The 20,869-nt window shown below is 41.8% G+C and overlaps 5 protein-coding genes across 5 annotated transcripts; 4 read left to right on the forward strand and 1 right to left on the reverse strand.

Moving 5' to 3' along the window:
- Positions 1 to 1,427: 1,427 nt before the first annotated feature.
- On the reverse strand, positions 1,428 to 2,600 carry LOC122028087 (protein CUP-SHAPED COTYLEDON 3-like). Its single transcript, XM_042587106.1, has 3 exons — positions 2,355 to 2,600; positions 2,000 to 2,274; positions 1,428 to 1,915 (listed from the first exon to the last, which is right to left on the reverse strand). Exons 1-3 carry the CDS (start codon positions 2,569 to 2,571, stop codon positions 1,478 to 1,480), a joined length of 930 nt encoding a protein of 309 aa, XP_042443040.1. The 5' UTR covers positions 2,572 to 2,600; the 3' UTR covers positions 1,428 to 1,477.
- Positions 2,601 to 5,947: 3,347 nt separating this feature from the next.
- On the forward strand, positions 5,948 to 6,393 carry LOC122026416 (outer envelope membrane protein 7-like). The gene has a single exon (XM_042585154.1). It carries the CDS (start codon positions 6,009 to 6,011, stop codon positions 6,267 to 6,269), a length of 261 nt encoding a protein of 86 aa, XP_042441088.1. The 5' UTR covers positions 5,948 to 6,008; the 3' UTR covers positions 6,270 to 6,393.
- Positions 6,394 to 7,619: 1,226 nt separating this feature from the next.
- Positions 7,620 to 10,921, forward strand: LOC122026412. Its single transcript, XM_042585148.1, has 3 exons — positions 7,620 to 8,118; positions 8,267 to 8,888; positions 9,661 to 10,921. The coding sequence occupies exons 1-3, from the start codon at positions 7,790 to 7,792 to the stop codon at positions 10,720 to 10,722; spliced, it is 2,013 nt and encodes a 670-aa protein (XP_042441082.1). The 5' UTR covers positions 7,620 to 7,789; the 3' UTR covers positions 10,723 to 10,921.
- Positions 10,922 to 11,297: 376 nt separating this feature from the next.
- Positions 11,298 to 15,594, forward strand: LOC122026415 (squamosa promoter-binding-like protein 14). The gene is made up of 3 exons (XM_042585153.1): positions 11,298 to 11,839; positions 14,542 to 14,675; positions 14,809 to 15,594. The coding sequence occupies exons 1-3, from the start codon at positions 11,493 to 11,495 to the stop codon at positions 15,399 to 15,401; spliced, it is 1,074 nt and encodes a 357-aa protein (XP_042441087.1). The 5' UTR covers positions 11,298 to 11,492; the 3' UTR covers positions 15,402 to 15,594.
- Positions 15,595 to 17,714: 2,120 nt separating this feature from the next.
- Positions 17,715 to 20,854, forward strand: LOC122026414 (squamosa promoter-binding-like protein 14). The gene is made up of 3 exons (XM_042585152.1): positions 17,715 to 18,185; positions 19,852 to 19,988; positions 20,080 to 20,854. The coding sequence occupies exons 1-3, from the start codon at positions 17,809 to 17,811 to the stop codon at positions 20,661 to 20,663; spliced, it is 1,098 nt and encodes a 365-aa protein (XP_042441086.1). The 5' UTR covers positions 17,715 to 17,808; the 3' UTR covers positions 20,664 to 20,854.
- Positions 20,855 to 20,869: the final 15 nt, after the last annotated feature.

A 20,869-nucleotide genomic window follows, 5' to 3' on the forward strand; every position in this document is an offset into this window, starting at 1 on the left:
TATCAACTCATGAATCATCTCCACTCCTATTTTAAGTTCTAACGCCACTAGTGTTAACAGGGGTCTTACACTTTCCCTGAGGATTTGGGGGTGAGCCATTTCATGGTAGTCAGGAAGGAATTTATGTATTCTGGTTTTTTCATTGTCCATATATTGCGTTAATATCTTATTGCAATGATATAAATTAAAATATGATCTGATGAGGTGCATAAAAAGTTAGAAGGCTATAGTTTGACTTAAGAGTCCTCAAAAATGTTCAGTTAAAATTTTTACTTTCAAAATTTTTGAAAGTATAGTAGTAAGTTGTTGTTTAGAAGCATCCTATAGCGATACTTACTTTCTAATCCTTTTTGTTAAATAAGCTAAGTACACAAGAAGATCGTTATAGAAACTCTCATAAAAATGTGGATTTAGTACCAAAAAATAAACCTTTAGTTAGATAAGGCTTTCTAATTTGTTTTTTTCCTAGTTTATCACTACATTGCATTGTTTCAGTGAAACAAATGAAATTTATTTCAGCACATTTCACATAAGTGCAAGTACATAGCCTTTTTCATTAAAACAAGTATACAAGAAGCTAAGGTTCAGGAGTTGCCAATATTAAGTGTGTCCAAAACTACCATCGACAACTATTGTAGTTGTAGTCTTGTTAACCAAGATCATTGGCAGTAGGAATGTTGAAATTGGAACAAACAACCTAAACCACTCTGATCAAAGACTTTCCTTTCATAAATTAATTGAGCTTCCCAAAATAAGCAATCTAGTGTTTTAACTAAACAAATGTTATATTTCTCTTGGGCAATAAGTTATCCCACTTTTCTGATTTAGATAGATGAATGGAATTGTCTCTTAACAATTGATACTAATTTCAAGGCAGATCCCAGGCATGAATTGTTAGTCGTGTGAAGACTTCTAAAAGAGGCGATCGATTTGCACATCCATTGTACTAAAATTATCTATTCGACACGGAGAAAAGAACTGCAACTCAATAGTCGAGTAGTTGGGGAACATAAAGGATGTTCTAAACCTCGTTAAGCTCCCAAATTCATCAATGCGCCAAGAGATCACAGGACAAACCGTACGACACATGGTGTCTAATTATATTGGATGGATACGTCGATCAATCTACGACTCCACTCCCATCTTAAATCGATGCGTCAATCAATCAAAGGCATGGACATGCACGTCCATGCTCTCCTGCTCTTACAGTACGCTCACTCCTGCTCACGTCAATCCCATCATGCGTGCATGCATGCAAACTGGAAGGCCCGGCCCCTATTAATATCCACGCACGCAAGAAAAACGGCGACGTAGGACGTCGTCCTCACCCTTCCCCAAAACCTCAAATCCACGTCACATCATGAATATATATTTGAATCGCAGTCAATAATATACATTGTTCCGATTAACTAGATTAACGTACGTGGATACATATGGAGTAGAAGTAGACAACATATAAATTAAGAAGCAAGATTGATCAGTAGGAAACCAGGGGTCCAAATTCTCCTGCTGCAGCACTGGGCCCCATGAAGATGCGGTCAGGATGCTCGTGGTTAAGCGCCATGTCATAGAAGCAGTTCGTGTGATCGATCCAGTTTCCATCATCCTCTTGTGGTGGTGGAATGATTATATTCAACTGATGTGATGATGGAGATGATGAGTTGAGGAGGGCGCTGTGATCCCGGGAAGGAGAGGACTGAAAGGTCGATATTGGAAGAGGAAACAGAGCGTAATTATTATTAATGGCTTCTTCGTTATACCCACAGTCAAAGTTTGGGAGGAAGTTGCTGGGGATTCTCTCATGGAGTGGGGGAAGGGGATTAGGGTTTGGGGAGGTAATGTAGTACTGCAACTGGCTCTTCTTTTGATCTCCTGGTGCTACCTTGTTAAGTATTCTGCAGATCACCCATTCTTCCTGCAAATCACACATATTATATATATATACAGTGAAAGATTCTGATCGAGGAATTATGAATGTACAGAATAAATTAGCCAGTGCCTTGGTGATACGACGGCAGGAGAAGTGGCCGTCGAGACGGTACTCGTGGAGGACCCATTTGGTCTTCTCGCCGCGGGGGGCGCGGCCCTTGTAGAAGACGAGGGTCTTCTTCATGCCGACGAGGGCACCAGTGGCCGTGCTGTGGACCTCCCGGTCCTTGCCGGTGGCTTTCCAGTAGCCGGCACCGGTGGCTCTGTTAGTTCTCAGTCCGGTTGGGTACTTCCTGTCCCTCAAACTGAAGAAGTACCACTCTCTCTCCCCCATCTTCGCCGCTTCTGCTTAATATCATAGATTACGCCATTACAAAACTACCCATTTCAAGTGTGCTACAACAAAAAAACTGAAGCTATAGTACCTGGGAGTTCCCATGGCTCACTTCTATTGAGGTCCACCTCAGCAATTTCAATGGCGCAGTGGCCGCCGCCGTTGAAGACCTTGGAAGCCAAATAGAAGGTGACGAGCTCTTCATCGGTCGGGTGGAATCTGAAGCCCGGAGGCAACCCTTGCTCCGTGACAAGATCCTCTCCGACGACCGACAAATCCCACAACACACCCTCCATCGTCGTATGCATGAAGACAAGATGATGAGTCGATGAGCTCCTTATGCAGAAGGGGAGAAGGCGGTGTTAATATTATAGCAAAGGAATGCACTGAAACCGGGGAGTTTGGCATAGGGGATCAGATCATATGTAGCTAGGTAGGATAGGTTTAGGGCAGAGTAGGGTAGAGCTAGGACAGAGTCGACTTAATTTGAGGGAAGGTGCGTGGCTCCATTATATTTCCCTGTAGGGTTGGTACAAAGGAGCACCTGGATGATGGTTTAAAGCGGAAAGCAGGATCATAAGTTCCATGCATGGGGATGGAGGGAGGGTGTGTGGAGTAAATGCATGTAATGTGATACTATAGCTGCTAGCTCTGCGATCTCTGAATGCGTGAGCCGGTGAACAAATGAAATCGGAGGTGAAAGACACAGGACTGTACATGCATGCATGGTTCACTGCAGATAACATGACCTTGCAGTTTGTTTTCTTGAATTAGAAACAGAATTTGTACACAGCTAGCTGTAAAAGCAGGGGTTTGACATGTATCTATATATTTTACTTGTCTTTCTTTGCGAAACTTACTATAACTTAGTTAAACTCTTGATCATAATTCTATTTGAATTTCAAATAGATGGCTATATGTGTGGGGATTACCACTTTGATCACATCCAATTATTCATGATCCTTTTTTACTTGCGTCTCTTGTTTCTTGTGTCTCTTGCAGTCCTTTGGGGTTTCGAGTATCCTTGCCATTGCAAGGAAAAGCCGTCAACAGTTCCTTTTCACCCTGCACAAAACAATACTACTGCAATTGCCTCTTGCACAGTGTGACTTCCCATAGTAGTGCATTCCTTGTTTTAAATGGATTATTCATGGTCAACCTGCATGTCATGGGCAATCTATCAGTTTTGTTTGTCCACTTGTAAAATAAGATGACCAAAGAACAGCAATCTCACAAAATATTTCGGGTTATTGTGAGTGACCATAAAAGTAATATGAGCTCGATAGTTATGATAACGTGATGATCAAAGTTAAAATAAGATAGCAGTACTCAAAGTATCTAAATGAACCATATTTCAGAAATAGGATTTCTAGTATAAATCCGGGCAACTATAGAGTTGGTCAGATTTACGGGGTCCAGCTCCCCATTCTTCTAATGTAAGATTCTCAACATAAAGTCAATTGGGCATATGAGCTTAGTTCTCCACTTCTCTTGTACAAATCTCTCAACATATAACGGGTCGAGTCCTAGAGCCGGTTGGGCCCTAGAGGCCTTAGCTTTCCGCTTCTCCTGTGCAAGTCTCTCAGTGTACATCTGTCAGTACCCAGAGCTGGTAGGATCTACTCTAAGAGATAACATTGTCAGAAAATAGTAACAATTTGTCAGAGAATAACAGCTATTCACCAAAGAATATTCCCTTATTCTGGCATATACATGTAATTAAATCTTTCTCTCTTGGTGGAGGACTGCTATACATACTTCATCACTCGATATATTCTGACACCAGAATTCTTTGCAGCCTTATTATTACAGAGGTTATTAGAGGCGGTATAAAAATGGGGTCCTCTTCATTGATCATATAGCAAACGCATCCGAGGACATTCAAATTCTATTATTCTATTATTCTACTATTAATCTTCACCATTTCGCTCTACTATTATTTTCACTTAAGTATCGAAGTGTTTGCATCAAAGACTTCTCTCTAATTCTCGTTCTAATATTTCCATTGACTCTGTTTGTGATATGCACAAATCTGCAACTTCTAACTTCAAGTCCACAACTCTCAATTTGAAGTCTTTCCTCTATCAATATTTCTATTACTTTACCTAGCAAGCGTACCATTTCTTCTATTTTAAGACAGAATCAAGCTCATTGTGAGAAAATTAAGGATCTCAACGTAGAAAATGCATCATGTGTGATGCAAGTAATTACTTATTTAGGTCATTAAACAATTAATTAAGCCGGTGACGAACGGTTGAAGATCGATACTCCCCTTTCTACTCTTTGCATGGTGTGTGAAGAGCTCTTTGCCCCCCTCTCAATGCTCAACTTTGTCACTATGTGCCAGCACTTAAAAGTCGATTTGACATTAGGTTTTTTCGGGATATATATAAAATGAACGTCGTGATGCATGGCCACTACCAGTCGTACCATCAACAAGTAGAGCCGTAGAGGCGGTGGTGGCCAGGAACCCTACAAAACTAGAGCACAGTATATAGTTATACATATATATCGTAAATTGAAGGATATATGTTATACATATAAATTAAATTGTATTAATGAAGGGAGTGAGAGAGAAAGTGGGGGAGAAAGGGAAGGAAGCTGTTCCCATCTCGGGAGAAGCGAGATGTGGGCGATTGCACGAGTCGAGATATAACTCTTCCGTGCCCGTACGAAGCTTGCAGCAACCATGCAGCTCCCTCGTGTGCCACAATCAATCCATTCCATCATCATCTGCTCCACGTTGCTGCCTCACTATCTCTCTGTTCATAACCCTCGTACGTATATAAAGCAGCTGTGGTTTTTATTACTCTGTCGAGGCACGAAACAACAAGCAGAACTTTCTTCCCTTCCAAGGAAAGAAAAATATATATAATATACAAGTTAAAGGACGATTATCCCTTAAAAGGACTCAAGATCTCGAATAAAAGTCACTAGTATATGCAAAGAGATAAGACAGAGAAAAGGCAAGGCCAATCCAATCAACCAACGCTAGCCTGCATTGGCACGAAGTTTCCAATGGTTAATCTACGCAACCACGTCGAGTTGCATGCATTGCCACTTAATTCCATCAGTTCTTGGAGTGCTCATATGTATGGTCCATCCTCAACAACAAAAGTTCGACTGCAGAACGTCAATTGTATAACTAACTTATACAAAAACGTTGTGTTATTTCCATCTTAAGTATGATTAATATGTCCGCATTCGTATTAATTAATACAAAAGCCTAATGGCTGCTGCTGCGATTCCAGCTCCGTATCTCACATTCAATGAGCTTGGAATGCAGATTTTGGGGCGGTTCCTGTTGCCCTCGCTCTCCCTTTCTGCCTCTGCTGCTACCGGCTGCGTCGCGAAACAATTAACATCGAGGTTTGAGCCCTATTAATTGCTCTCGTTTTTAAAATGTCAGAAACTACAATCTCTTCTCGGGGCACACAACAAATGAAAGGTGGAATAGAATATACTACAACTAAATGCTGATTACCTTGTGATTGGCTCGTATACCTTTTCCTCTCTGCTTCACTTTACCTTCACTCCAAAGTAAACCTTCCACGCTACCCTTTTAGTTTTTCCAATCAGGGAACGGCTGCACATGAAATAGAAGGCCCAAGAGCTGTACTTGGTTGTCCAGTGGGCTCGGAAGCTAAACAGCCGGCCCATTAAAATTAGGATTTAAGCCGGAGGTATTCGGCCTTGTCACGCATTTCGACAAACAGGAGGGCAGCAGCAGGATATCGATCGAGCGATGGGGAATCGCGGAGCCGGCGGAGACGGAAGCTCACTGAAGAGGGCTCTACTCGTGACCGGAGGTCTTGCGTTGGCGTGGCTGACCGTCGAGACCGCATTCAAGCCCTTACTCGACCGCCTCCGCGCCTCCATCTCCGGATCAGACCCCGCCCGCGACCCCGACGAGGACGAGGACGACGTGGAGGTGGAATCGGAGAAGGGCGAGGCTGCTGCGGAGGAAAAGGATGGGAAGGCCGGTGGGATTCCGCCCTCCGATTAGCTGAAGAAACTTAACTGACCGAGAAAAAATATCGTATGCTACATTTCTTTCTTAATCACTACTCAGCGAAATCATCTCGATATCTACATAAAGATGACATGAAATTGCAGTTTCTTGCTTTAAATCTGGTGTTATTGGGATTCATGTGGTTTTGTCGAAAGATAGATTGATTTGCCCTCCGCGCCACTGCCCGCAATGTGTTTGTAGTAATGCTTGTGAGGGTTTTTGCTTCATCATCGCCTTTGATTTAACAGGCGAACATTTTGTGGCGCTGATGGTTATCTAAACTTGAGCTAGATTTCATAGAATTAACAAAATGTCATGTTCTACTTAAATATTTACATCAGAACTTGCTACTCTCAATCAGGGCTTTGACAGAGGGCAAGTAGTCGTTTAGATTTGGGGAAGGAATGTTAAGAGTGCAACAAGATCACTGTTAACAACGTCAGGTGGTTGAAAGATACAAATTGAGAACAACTCAAACTGGACGAAGAAATGACATCCCAGCCAAGGGAAATCTTATCTGCCAAAGACGATGATCAATGAGTTGCTCCTTGCACGCACACACTAGGATAGCCTAACTATGCTGACCACCGAATGAAAAAAAAAAATATTGTTCATACCTTTTGAATGAAAATCGTAGCAAATTGCCCTTGCCCTTTCCTGAATGTGTTCGGCAAATCAAATTTTCATCTGAATTGCTGTTCTTCTATCTGCTTACTCTCTTTGTAATTCCAAACTTTAAGGATTACAAACCTGCAACATGAATCACCAATCTGAATAATATTTCGAACAACTATTTTTTTAACGAACCAAGACACTCCGTCCCTTTTTACTGCTCAGAGGATTATATTTCATTCTTAGAATTGAAAATATGATACGCTGATCATGTTTGTCACTCAAGAACTGGATTGCTGTTCATGTGATTTTGTTCATTACAACAAGCTTGGTATATATGATATTCTTAGCATGCAGTGAATTTATATATTATATCAAAAAGTTTGGTATAATTTTTTTTAAAATTTTAATATCTAGATATTAATACTAAATTTTTTAATATTATCATTTAATATATTTCAATATAATATATCAAATATTTAATATTTTTTTACCCTTACTGGTGAGTGCCGTAAAAGCATTGGCCTGTGATCCGTGTTATCCATGGTACACAAGGTTTACGGAACAGCGTCACGAGATCCGACGGCCACGAGCTCTCGCGTTCTCCATAAAAGGGCAGTGGCGTCATTCTAAAACAATTAAAAGATAATTTGATAGTGTTGGGAAACCACTCATTTGAAAGAGTTGCGTCTAGATCGAACGCATTATAAACCACACAAGAGGAAGGGAAATGAAAAAGAAAATACGGGAAAAAGTTGAAAAAACATAAACAGAAAAAAACGGAGTTCCTAAAACAGCGCCATGGATGAATAGAGGAGAGAGAGAGAGGTGAAACCCTAAAATTGATTGCGGCGGAGGCGGCGGCGGTGATGGGAGCGAGAGGGTGAGCGTGGGATGAGGAGATGGAGAGATCCGGTGATCCGGAGGAGAAGGAGGTCTGGGGGACGCGGGAGGAGCTCCTCCTTGCGTTCGCGGTAGTCCGGCACGGCACGCGCCGTTGGGACTTCGTCGCGACTGAGATCCAGTCCCACGCCTCCGGCTCCCGTTCGCTCACCGCCCAGGGATGCTTCCAGAGGTTCCGCGACCTTCAGAGCCGGTTTGGTGCCGGCGCCGTCGACGGAGGAGTGGGCGACGACGGAGGTGACGCCGACGTGCCCTGGCTCGAGGAGCTCCGGAGGCTTCGCGTCGCCGAGCTCCGCCGTGAGGTGGATCAATACGATTTCTCGATCAGGTAATCGATGTGATTAAGTCTGTCGTCTTTGTATTTTATTTGGCTCCTTTAGTTTTACTTTTTTTTTTCTTGGCCATCGGATGAAGAACAAACGGTCCCAATAATGTGGTTTTAAATTTATATTGTTTTAAATTTTATATATTTTCAGATCTTTGCAATCGAAGGTGAAAAGCCTGCAAGAGGAGCGCGAACGGAGGTTGGCGGAGTCGGAATCTGGCGACGGAAAGCCATCATATGAAGGAAAGGAGGAGGCTCCGCCGGGTTCGAGGCCTGAAAGCCTCGTCGGAGAGCCGTCCTCCTCCGCCGGTGCATCCGGTCCTTCTTTCGAGAGGTCCGACTCAACGGATCCAACGGAGAAACACAGCAAAGCCGGTCGGAAGCCGCATACGGCTATCGCCAGCGATGGAGAGGACGTCGACGCGACAGATCCTTCCTCGGGTGGCGACGAGAAGGCGGCCGAGGGTTCGTACAACGGGAGCACGGGCAGTCCGGTGGAAGGGCGGACCTTCCTACCGCACGCGACGGGAGAGTTCACCGCCGAGTCGAAGAGCGGGGAAGGGGAGAAGGAGAGCAGCGATATGCAGAGCTCGGCCAGCTTGTCCCGGCGGAGGAAGGCGGTTTCCAGCAGCGGGGTGAAGGAGATGGAGACCGAGCAAGCGTCGATCATGAGCAAGCAGGTGGTCGCGGAATCACAGCCGTTGCTTGCGGTCCTCGCGATGATCCGTTCGGACAAATACGGTTCGATCTTCAACCGTCGATTCGAGAGCCAGGTAGGTTATTTTCAATCTCAACAATTACTATTTCTGCCGCTATTTATGGGAAATGCTCCTTTTCTCGACGTTTAGTAGTTGATCGCGCGATTAGTCAAAGGATCTGGTAAAAACTCGTGGAGGACCCAAATCCTCGTGACCTCACTTCCATCGGGCCTTTGGGACCGTTGATTGCGAACCAGTAACATGATTATACTTGGAAAAGCGCGTTGAATTGGGATCGGACGGTGGAGAATGCCTCGTCCCAGGTGATTAGAAGTTTTTACGGGATGAGAAGAACATAGTTTCGATACTTTGGGAGGGCAGAAAGGGTCATTGGTCGATAAATTGAGACAGAAGGAATCACAGCGTTAGTGAATTAATTGAGAGAAAAATAAATAAACAGAAATGGACCTTGTTCAATAATTGTTTATGAAACTAAGAATACGATTAATGTCATACATCAATCCACATTTCGATTTGTTCCTTTTTTTTGTCAAGGATTTCTCCTTTTGCTATTAGTTTCGTCGTATAAGAATTAATAATTTGTATTATTCGTATTTTGCTTGTTGAAAGTGATGGGATGCTTGTCCTTAGTTCAAGTCGGACAAACAGTTGAGAGCGTACTTATTCTATCTTTGTATCCCATTTGCGATGATGTTTAAAACTGAATATGATTTATAGATTTAACCTATAATTATGATAAAAATAAAATTTTCCATTTCTGCCCTTCTAAAGGCCATATTGCGGTGTTGATGAATTAGACAGTCGATTTATATTGTTGACTGTGCAGGAAAGTGCAATCTATCGAGGCTTGGTGCGCCAACCCATGGACTTGGAGATGGTGCGAGTCAAGCTGGATCGTGCCGGATCCGACAGCCCGTATTCGACGGCGGAGTTCTTCCGGGATCTCTTCCTCCTCTGCACTAACGCCGCCGTTTTCTTCCCCAGAGACTCACCGGAGTCCGTCGCTGCTCTTCACCTCCGCCGCGTAGTGGCCAAGGAAATGGCGGCTGTCTTTCCGGTTCAAAAGGAACTAACGCCGCCGCCCATCCCGCTGCCTCCCAAGCCATCCGTCCCGATGCCCAAGGCTGAGCCGGGCCTCGATGGCGCCTTCGCCGACAAGCCAATCTCCTCTGCGCCGCTGATCATGTGCCGCAAGCCCAGCTCCATTTCCAACAAGTTAGTCTCTGAGGAAGTGAGGGATGAGAAAGAGGAGAAGCCGGGACCTTCGGAGAGCGAGGAGAAGAGCCTCCCGAAGAAGATCACCAAGGATAGGTCCGTGCTTAGTGGGACTATCAAGGGCTTGCGCACCAGCAATCCCCGAGTTGGTAAAGCGCAGGCAGCCGCGGCCGCCAAAAGGCTCAACCTTGCTACCGTTCCTAACCTCAAGTCCAAACTGGTCGAAAACGAGGCGGCCGTGGACGAGCCGCGAAAACCAGACAAGAAGAATGGCGACGGCCGTACAGCTTCTACAAGCTCCGCGGCGAAGAGGCAAAGCGCAGCCGGCTTCTTGAACCGGATGAAACGGAGCCCCAAGGGCAGTTTGATGGACACGTCGAAGAACTCCCCTCCCCCCGGTCCCGTCAGCGACGGAAAGGCTACCGAGCAGAAGAAGGAGGCGAAAGGGAAACAACAGAGCGCCCGTGTTGCGGCGGCTTCCGGCGGAAGCAGATCGGCCAAGAAGGCCGCGGACACGAGCGGTGGTGGTTCAGGAAAAAGGAGCGTGGGGAGGCCGCCGAAAAGGGGGTCGGCGATTGCCCTGCCGCCTGCAAAGAGGGCAAGGGAGGAGTCGGAGCCGCCTTCTATCACCAGGTCCACGGCGTCGACGTCGAGGAAGCGAGGGCGGAGATGAGAGGTGGGTAACAAGGACTCGTAGGGAAAAGAAAAAACACTCTAATCTCTAATTTAGTTAGTAAAAGTTGATTTTGATTCACATTGTAAGTTGTAATCTTAATTAACAGTTTGGAAGAAACCCAACTTTACATGCCGGCCTTCTCAACCTTGTCTGTAAACATATTGTGCTTGTTATTTTTGAAGCTCTTTAATTTTCAGATTTCCTTTTTTTTGGTCAGAAAAATTTTGTTTTTCCCACTCGAGATCAAGTTGCTTTTGATGTTAGAGGTGGACCAATCTCCAATGCATTACTTGAAGCTCTTTTGGATTTCTCATTGCCAACATGTTCGGACAAGAAAAATGAAGTTTGTCTCTACTTGAATAGCAACCTCCATTTCCCCTTTCACCAAATTAGAGGAGAGCACATTTCAGTGTTCCCCCCATTATTAAAGCAAAAATGCACAAAAAGAAAGCTTTTGTCACACTTTTCCAAGACATCTTCTTATTTGTATGAGATGAATGGAAGCATAAAATTTTATTATCTCCTAGAAAATTAATTTTAAAATTTTATCTTCATAATTTAGGTGCAAATGCCCTACTGTTTCCCGCTGTGCGCGCAGTGACAGCTTTATGAGCCAGAAAGACGTCGGAACCCTACTTTTTTTCCCCCCGTTTTATTACTGTCCCTTTCTCTCTCTGGGTTTCAAGAAGACGATTCCTGTATATCCTGCTCCTCCGCGTGCCTTCGGAGCCATGGATGGGTTGTAGACGGCGCTGCGACAGTAAAAGATGGAGCCGGGCTCTCTCAACCCTTCCGGGGATGCTCTCCATGGCCTCAGCTTTGGGCAGAAGATTTACTTTGAGGATTCTGGCGGAGGGGGAAGTGGGAGCTCCTCCAGGCCACCGCCGGCTCCGGTACAGGCAGCAGCAGCAGCGCCGTCCTCATCTAGGAAAGGTAAGGGGGTGGCGCAGGGAGGGCAGCCGCAGCCGCCAAGGTGCCAGGTGGAGGGATGCAATGCCGATCTGACTGGCCTTAAGACCTACTACTGTAGGCATAAAGTGTGCGGGATGCATTCCAAGGCGCCCAATGCGATTGTTGCGGGGTTGGAGCAGAGGTTCTGTCAGCAGTGTAGCAGGTCATTTTTTGATGATTACGGTTTTTATAGTTTCTCTTTCTGACTTTGCATCTACTTAGATGATCTCGATTCACTTGTGCCCTTTTTCTTATGCTTGGTCGTATACAGCGGAGTTAAAATTTTCGTTTTTTTTTGTTGTCTTCGTGCTAGATCTTCGACTAGCAATATTGGTAGACCTCATTTTTTATGTTATCGTATGAGTTATCACTATGATAGTTTTGATTTCTCTTTGGAATTCGTTCTGTTCCTATACGTCCCTTTTGATTGAAGAGTATGAATATATTACTTTATAAGTGGATTTTTCGTGGTTTCGAGTTGATTTTTTTTTAGCAGAAGTTTTAGATGGTTTGGTAGATCTCCAACGATGCAGTGCATACTATCACTGACCCTTGGGTTGATTGCTAGCCTTACACCTGATTGTAATCGCTTTCTTTAGCATCATAGATGACTCTTGAATAGGAAATATCCGTCTACCCATCTGCAAGTTTGCAATTTTAGCTTCCAGGTCAGTTTTTTTTTTTTAAAATGCTTTTGCTTGCTTCAATGCTACTGTAGTACTGTAGTTGTTCATTCATAGTATTTTTGCTTTTCCATTACCTGGTTAATCTTCTCAATGAATGCTTATAGAAAATTTTGTGAAGTGTTTGATAGTTATGTTTGTGTTTCATCCTTTGCAACAACGCTTGCATTTTCCATGTTTCTGAATTATGGCCTAAGAGTGGACGTATACTTATATCTCTTGTACTCTCTCAAACCTATTGTTTTGATACGATGTTTCTGCTCTAACATAGGTTTTCTTGTTGTCTGAGCATGCTCATCCAACACTTCAAACTCATCAGAATGCAGTTGAGAGTTACAAAATTCATAAAGTCAGCTTGTGGTTTTACCCATGCGAGCTTCAGGATGAGGGTTCTAGTATAGTTGTATGTGCAATTAACGTCACATTAGGCTGAAGTCTACCTCCACAAAATCAGTCAACATCTTACTTTGCTCATTTCTATTACTACTACTATCATACCAGATGCAATTTGATGTCTACTATATAAACATCAGTAATCTGTCATGGTAGAGTTACATTTTTAAAAATACATATTATTATATAAATAACTGTGTTATGGAAATATAATCATGAATAATTGTATGGGCAAGATACTACCACATGTTATAGGAAGTAGACTGATACAGAGGAAAGATATTATGTAATGTTGCCTCTGCATGTAGATCTGATCATCACAAGGACCAATTAGACCTAATGAAAACCAAACAGATTGGATCCTCAACATCTCCAGGTCTCCATACTGAGATAACTGCTCCGGCCCAGCTATTACCCAGCCTAGATTCCCAGGATTATTGAACAGAGAAGTTTATATGTATTGAAACTGAGTTGCATTGAAAGGAGACATAACTGAAGGCATACGCTTACGAGACCAAATAAGATAATGAATCTTCGATCAATTTTCTTGATTTGCTTCTTCCCTTCTTTCTGCAAGGAGACCTGTTCCCAACACAAGATACATCACCACATATTGCTTGATTAAATCCCAAAATTTTTCCTAACCCTACAATTCACATTGTCATTTTAGATTTCTTTGGTTGTCTTTTTTGAATCTAGCTATCACCTAATTTGGATTGTCTAAATTGCCTCCTCCTTGGCTTATGTCATGCTACTACCCCACTGAACCTTACATGTATGCTTTATCATCGCGTTATTGTTAGACGACAAACTTTTCCTGTGAAGTGTGAAATTCAGTTCTGCTATTGTAATACTCATCCAATTCCACTTTCAACCCAAACTCCAATCATAATAAAATGGATTCATTATGATTTTCTTATGTTCTCAATTTTGATTTCTACCTCTAGCATTAAAAAATTATTGTTGGATAAACATATTTTGTTCCCAACACAAGATACATCACCACATATTGCTTGATTAAATCCCAAAATTTTTCCTAACCCTACAATTCACATTGTCATTTTAGATTTATTTGGTTGTCTTTTTTGAATCTAGCTATCACCTAATTTGGATTGTCTAAATTGCCTCCTCCTTGGCTTATGTCATGCTACTACCCCACTCAACCTTACATGTATACTTTATCATCGCGTTATTGTGAGACGACAAACTTTTCCTGTGAAGTGTGAAATTCAGTTCTGCTATTGTAATACTCATCCAATTCCACTTTCAACCCAAACTCCAATCATAATAAAATGGATTCATTATGATTTTCTTATGTTCTCAATTTTGATTTCTACCTCTAGCATTAAAAAATTATTGTTGGATAAACATATTTAAATGCCATTACTCAACCTGATTATATAAATGTGTGTGCAACATGTCTATTGGTTTCCAACTTTCTTTGGTGTAACCCAGAAATTTTCTTGTGCTTTATGTCCTGTTGACAATAGGGGTGAGCTTCGGTTTATTAATCTAGTGAGGAAAATCTAAACAAACCAAAATATTTCTATTAGAATATAAATGAATCCAAAATCAATAAAGTTATTTTTTTTAAAAAATAATCCTTTTGAAAATATTAATAAAATTGTTATTATTTAGGGTTAATGTTGATTAGGGAACATTAAAATTAAATAACAATGGCTTCTGGAAGACTGTCTCTGTCTTCGGCCTCACCTACATATTGCTGCCCTGATTGATGTTTGTCCCTTTATTGCTAGTTTTATCTGAAAATGCTTCCTTGTCCTCACAGGTTTCATCAGTTATCTGAATTTGACCAAGGAAAGCGCAGCTGTCGCAGACGTCTGGCAGGACATAATGAGCGCCGGAGGAAACCACCTATGCTTCTCCCATCACGCTTGGGCTGCCTTCCTCCAATTGCACACGGTTACCAGCGCCTCCTAAGTCGTTTTCATGTTTCCATTTCTTTGTTTATACTGCATTTCCATACCAGTATTTGTTTTTATCTTTTTTTTTTTCTGCTGCATTTATGGTGAAACCAGTATGGTCTGTTATATAGAACAATCTAGGAGATCGAGAAGCTTTCTGGTGGATTACAGCTACCCAATTTTCTCAAGCAATGCAAGAGGTGTCTTGCCACCTGCAAGGTCCGGTCTGGTGGTTTCTAATGAATGGAATGAAGGTTTAGATGCTCCACCCATTGCACCTGCTTTGCATGGTACTACACCTCCGTGTTTTCAGGGATCTTCTGCAGGGTCATTTGGCTCTCCGGCGGAATTTCCACCTGGTGAATATGTTATAGAAGTCTCGGACTCGAGCTGTGCTCTCTCTCTTCTGTCAACTCATGCATGGGATAGACACTCTACCAACAATTTTCCTTCAGAATTTCCAGCAAGCAGCAACTTGGATGGTTCGCCAATGTCTCATTCCAGCATCACCAGTGATCGTGGCCTCAACTCCTGGGGCTTCAGAGGTCATAGAGACCGGACTATTGCACATGAGATCCATGATGAAATGCCATTGGCAGGGGCGACTGGAGCTAATGGCTCTCACTTCTCCGGTGAGTTAGAGTTTGCTTTGCATGAAAATGATCAGTGCTCTGACCATGGTTCTGGTAGCGCATATGATAATTCAGGCCCGAACATGCATTAGTCTCTTTAGTTTAGAACTGGTCATGGTTTATTTTGATGAAATCTTGGTGATGTAGCTTGTTTGGATGCCTTTGTTTGATGGCTAGCATCATGCATCCAATTCTTCGTGAACCCTGAATTGCTTCATTTCCAAAGATTCATGTTATGTTACTAGACATTGATATCTATATGTATGAAACCTGTGTTCTATTACACCTAGATTGATCCAGGTTAGGAATTGTGTTCTGTGTTTTTGGTTTGAAACTTCGATTATCCAAGGATTTGTTATGTTCATGATGAATTGATAGATCTCATTCATTAATTGAGAGAAGCCTTGTGAGGTTTGGGCTTCTGACGAATAATAATTGATGCCATAATGCATGTGGTAAAAAGATGATTCGTTTGTCTCAGTATTTTTGTTAACCTGTCTCTAGGTTAATACAGAGAAAATAAATCACGGATAGTTACTAGCCATTAGTGTAGCCATTAGTGTAGATGATAAGATATGGAGGGAGGCATGCCACAATGCATGAGCAACTGCAAAAGGTCACTCTGAGTACTTGAGGATGCCTTAGATTTCTATTTTCCAATGAGGTTTGGACGACACCACGACAACAACAAAAAACTATATGCTATTATTAGCAAGTACTGTTTTTTCATTTTCAAGAAAAAGGAACAGTTTGTTTACCAGGAATTTGTCTCTGGAAGATCACATAATTGCTTCTGGTTAAATTTATGCCTTTTGAGTTTATAATGTTGTCTTTAAGATTTTTTTTATACTTCAGTAAGCAGTAATCATTCATCAAAAAGAGGTTTGATAAATATTTTAGATCAATTCTTGTTGTATATTTATCCATTTAAAATTCTGGATCTTACTTTTAAGACGCCAATATATCTCTTTCATTAGCAGATGTAACTTAAAATTATTTAAGATTAAAACATATAATATAGGTGTTTTGGTTAAAAAAACATTATAGGTTTTTGATAGTTTAAGGTGAATATTTGAGCTTTATTTTTATTTTTATTTTTTTTTCAAGTTGACAATAATCATGAAAGCATTTTTGTATAGCCAAAACCTATTATTTATAATAAAACATTTTAGCAAAAATAAAATTATATCAAACATATTCTTAGATGGAATGATGTTTTTGAGTTGAAAATGGAGAGACCAACATGTCTCAAGAAATCTCATTTTGTCTAGAAACTAATATTAAAAAGGTTTATAGCATTTTCATGTGGGGAAAAAAAAATGCGTTTTTAGTTAAATGGTCCAAAATGTCACTTTGACAAGGACGTTATACCACAGGGTGAGTGTGAGGGTTCAAGAAGAGCATTCAAATTTTTGAGTTGAAAGTTTACGTCAATTGATTGAAAATATATAAGAAAAAATTGACCTAAATGATTTATATTAGATTATCAAGTTGTCTTATTCAAACATGATTAATGAGATATTCATGAATCAATTTGTAACTCTGACGCACTGCAAAAATTAATTTTCGGATTTACTTGATTGCCAATGAAAACTTTTAGTGGGATCATCTCTACGTTTGCACTTTCAAATTTATAAATTTATCTGGATAGTCAAGAAAAATTTTCATGGGATGAAATTGATTATGGATTAGTGAAGGTAGAATAAAGAATAGTTGAGTAATTTCCAAAAACATACTGCACAAACGGTTCCACCTGACACATGCAAATGCAAATATTCTACTAATTTCTGTAACTCAAGGCAGAGAGATAGAAAAAAAAAAAAAAATCTGATGCTTGAGATTTTTTCATTATCATTTTCACTTTTACTTTCACTTTCACTTTCATCGGTATCTTCAAACCCTTTCATTTATTTCAATGCAAAGAGTCGCCAGTTCTGGTGAGTCTCTGAGGGCCCTCATGATTTTGCAGAAAGATTCTCTTACAGTGAGATCCTCAGCGCAAAAAGGCAAAACTGCACTAGTGCACTCCTTGGTAGCTTACCAAAGCAAATGCACGATGACCTACAAAAGTTACCTTTCCAAGACATTTGTACAGAACTCATATCTCAGAAACTATGCCTCCTTTTAACCGATTGAGATTTGAGAATGTCCAATTGTTGATGATGTTGTTGTTCTTGCTCCTTCTCAATCTCTAGTTGTAGTCTGATGCAAGGGGAAAAAAAAGAAAAGACTTTGCTAACTGTACGCTTATGATCTTCCCAGTCTTGCTCCCTCTCTACTTCTGTATCTGTCGTGCTACTTTTGTGTCCTCTCGGATGGTATTATATATGATATATTTTATACTGCAAATAGCTCAACATGGCCATGATGGCTTTACGAGCCAGCAGAAAGACATAAAGACCCACCCTTCCTCCTCTTTACTGCTTTTACACACGCTCTCCCAAGTTTCAAGAAGCCGACTCCCACTTGTTGTGGTCCTCCTCTGGCCTTGAGCCATGGATGAGTTGTAGAGGGAGCTGCAACAGCCAAGAGATGGATTCAAGCTCTCTCAAGCCCTCCGGGGCCTCAAGCAGCTCTGGGGACGCTCTCAGTGGCCTCACGTTTGGGCAAAAGATTTACTTTGAGGATGGTGGTGGCGGTGGAGGTAGCGGGAGCTCCTCCAAGCCAGCCAAGGCAATGGCGGCGCTCCCTCCGTCTAGGAAAGGTAAGGCGGCGGCGCAGCCTCAGCCACCAAGGTGCCAGGTGGAGGGGTGCAATGCCGATCTGACCGGGGCTAAGACTTATTACTGTAGGCATAAAGTTTGTGGGATGCATTCCAAGGCTCCCAAGGTGATCGTTGCAGGCTTGGAGCAGAGGTTCTGTCAGCAGTGTAGCAGGTTATGCTTTTGATACTTTTACTTGTTTTTTGATAGGTTTTCGTTTCTGAATCTGCTTCTACATGTTTGGGGGTGAAAGAGAGACGAGAGCCTTTTGTTGGTAATGTGTAGGGAAGTTTGCTTGCTTCTGCTTGAGTGTTGCCTTGTTTAATTAGATCTGGGACTAGTTGTGTTATCGTTGGGTGGTTAATTTTGATTACACATTTGAATTTGTATTTCTGTTTCTGTTTTTTTTTTCTAATGTTTCCCTCATAGTTCAAGAATGTGCATATGCTACTTTCTGTAGGATGTTTGTTTATTTTACAGGTTTGTTCTGAAACTTCTTTCTTTCAGCAGAAATTTATTTGTTTTGGGAATGAAGTAAACGATCTTAAACTGATTCTTAGTGTAATTGTTCAATTGGAACCCCTTTTCAACTTGAGCAACTAGTAACCTTCTTGATGTATGTTTGAATAGAACCATTGTTTTGAAAGGTTTTCGCTTAAACTTCTTACAGGCCTACATAAAAATGCATTTGTTTATATGCTCTTTGTGCTGCCATGCTTTCCATTATTTTTTATCAGTCGATGTTATAAGTTAGTTTAATTATAAATATGTTATTTCTATTACAAAACATGTAACCACAACCTAATGAGGGTGGGGAGTAACTGATAGGGCGAATAGCTTAGACGAGGTTTGAAACCTGGCGAATAGCTTAGACAAGTTTTGGCACCATACTTCTTGGATGTAGGTGGCATGAATGAATCAAACATACATTGAAGTGGAAAAGATAGACGATGTCCTAAGTGTAACTTGGCTTAGATGGATTAAATATTTGTTCTTAATAACAAAATGTCGTTTAGTAGAATTCCAACTAAACAAAAAAATTGAGACTAATAGTTGGAGAAATCAATCAAAACAACAAGTAATACCTTGGTTGTTGTCAAATATATAGCGTGCCGCAATTTAGTATTAGAGAATGACCCTTCTACTAGGTGTGTAGATCAAGGATGAACTAGTGGAAGCAATTCTGCAAGTTAAGAGTGGGAAAGACACAAGTTGGAAAAGTGTGACTTGTAATGATTGTAACTTTCCTTAAATGGATTAACTATGTCGGTAATGAGACATCTTTTAGCATAATTGGTTGGGTTTCTCATAAGAACTTCAAAGTTAAGAGTGCTTGGTACGGAGCAATACCGAGTAATCACTTTGGAGCCAAATATCATTGTACGTTGAAGAAAATCGTGAGATCAATAACTTTTGGTCAAAGCAATAATAACGATCAAGTTTCCTTGTACACGATGAGTTACTTATGCACAAACAGACATTGTGTACACATTACCTGAATACACTTTCTAAAACCATGTTTAGAGATGTTTGGTATTTGTAATTCAGTTCATATCCTTAGCAGTATGAAAGACACACCAAGTTAAGGTTCATTCCTCGATTAAACATTATGATAGAATTTGGTGTGTTTATATGCATTTGACATTGTATCATGACCAGATTATGGTGGTATCAACATACTCAAAGATGATTAGTAGATTCCATAGTCAGAGAAGTTAATAAGTTAGATTTGTAGCTTCCCTGGACTTTTAATAAGTTCTTTTGAAATTTGTATCTTATATTGCTCGCTTAATCCGGAAGTCCTTCCTTATTTGTTGTTGGGATCCATACATAACCACAGGTTTCATCAGCTATCTGAATTTGACCAAGGGAAGCGCAGCTGCCGCAGACGCCTTGCAGGACATAATGAGCGCCGGAGGAAGCCACCACTTGGGCCTTTTGCGTCGCGCTATAGCCGTCTTGCATCATCTGTGCAGGGTTAGCTGCATCTCCTCCAGCTGCATTTACTTTGCTAGTTATCTTTCTTTGTGCTCCATTGACTGTCATGGCAATGTGGTTTGCTACACAGAACCTGGCAGATTCAGAAGCTTTATGGTGGATTTCAGCTATCCCAGCTTTTCGAGCACTGCGAGGACTGGGCCGACTGGCCTGGTGGCCGCCAACGAGTGGCGCGGAGTCGATGCTCCGCCCATCGCGCCCGCTCTGCATGACACTCATCCATGCTTCCAAGGATCTCATTCTCCTTCAGGCGCGTTCAGCATTCCCATGGAAATTCTGCCTGGTGATTGCCTTACAGGAGTCTCAGACTCCAGCTGTGCTCTCTCTCTTCTGTCAACTCACACATGGAATAGAAACTCCATCAACAATCCTCCAGTAGTGCCTGCAAGCAGCAACTTTGCCGGTTCCCCGGTGTCTCATTCAGTCATCGTCAGCAATCGCCCGGCCAGCTCATGGGGGTTCAGAGGCCAAGGAGATTGGACCACTTCACACGAGATGCAGCATGAAATGGGATTAGCAGGAGCAACTCCTTCTAGCAATGCTCATTTCTCCGGTCAGCTGGAGTTTGGCTTGCACGAAAACGATCACTGCCTCGACCATGGTTCCAACAGGGCGTATGAACAGTCAGGTCCAAGCACGCATTGGTCTCTTTAGAATGTGACCTGGCCATGGCTTGCTTAAATGAACCATGAACCATTAATTGCTTGAAGGCTCGAAATTATGCGTGCAGCCAAACTTCCATGAACCATTAAGTGCTTCATTTCCAAAGTTAGATCTTTATGTTGCTTTAAAGGAGCAGTAATATTGTGCTGATGCTAATTTTGCTTAAAAATTAGCGTTAAAAACTTGGGTGATGATGT

Source organism: Zingiber officinale, chromosome 10A, assembly GCF_018446385.1.
Source record: "Zingiber officinale cultivar Zhangliang chromosome 10A, Zo_v1.1, whole genome shotgun sequence".
Taxonomy (NCBI): Eukaryota; Viridiplantae; Streptophyta; class Magnoliopsida; order Zingiberales; family Zingiberaceae; genus Zingiber; species Zingiber officinale.

What these genes read in the sequence shown, in the direction of transcription:
- LOC122028087 (XM_042587106.1), bottom strand. Translation starts at nt 2,571, where the DNA reads ATGCATACGACGATGGAGGGTGTGTTGTGGGATTTGTCGGTCGTCGGA. An exon ending in TGAGCCATGGGAACTCCCAG is followed by an intron (nt 2,275 to 2,354) that starts GTACTATAGCTT and finishes GATATTAAGCAG; the next exon opens with AAGCGGCGAAGATGGGGGAG. An exon ending in CCTGCCGTCGTATCACCAAG is followed by an intron (nt 1,916 to 1,999) that starts GCACTGGCTAAT and finishes TGTGATTTGCAG; the next exon opens with GAAGAATGGGTGATCTGCAG.
- LOC122026416 (XM_042585154.1), top strand. Translation starts at nt 6,009, where the DNA reads ATGGGGAATCGCGGAGCCGGCGGAGACGGAAGCTCACTGAAGAGGGCT.
- LOC122026412 (XM_042585148.1), top strand. Translation starts at nt 7,790, where the DNA reads ATGGAGAGATCCGGTGATCCGGAGGAGAAGGAGGTCTGGGGGACGCGG. An exon ending in CAATACGATTTCTCGATCAG is followed by an intron (nt 8,119 to 8,266) that starts GTAATCGATGTG and finishes ATATATTTTCAG; the next exon opens with ATCTTTGCAATCGAAGGTGA. An exon ending in ACCGTCGATTCGAGAGCCAG is followed by an intron (nt 8,889 to 9,660) that starts GTAGGTTATTTT and finishes TTGACTGTGCAG; the next exon opens with GAAAGTGCAATCTATCGAGG.
- LOC122026415 (XM_042585153.1), top strand. Translation starts at nt 11,493, where the DNA reads ATGGAGCCGGGCTCTCTCAACCCTTCCGGGGATGCTCTCCATGGCCTC. An exon ending in TTCTGTCAGCAGTGTAGCAG is followed by an intron (nt 11,840 to 14,541) that starts GTCATTTTTTGA and finishes TTGTCCTCACAG; the next exon opens with GTTTCATCAGTTATCTGAAT. An exon ending in CCTTCCTCCAATTGCACACG is followed by an intron (nt 14,676 to 14,808) that starts GTTACCAGCGCC and finishes TCTGTTATATAG; the next exon opens with AACAATCTAGGAGATCGAGA.
- LOC122026414 (XM_042585152.1), top strand. Translation starts at nt 17,809, where the DNA reads ATGAGTTGTAGAGGGAGCTGCAACAGCCAAGAGATGGATTCAAGCTCT. An exon ending in TTCTGTCAGCAGTGTAGCAG is followed by an intron (nt 18,186 to 19,851) that starts GTTATGCTTTTG and finishes ACATAACCACAG; the next exon opens with GTTTCATCAGCTATCTGAAT. An exon ending in TCTTGCATCATCTGTGCAGG is followed by an intron (nt 19,989 to 20,079) that starts GTTAGCTGCATC and finishes TTTGCTACACAG; the next exon opens with AACCTGGCAGATTCAGAAGC.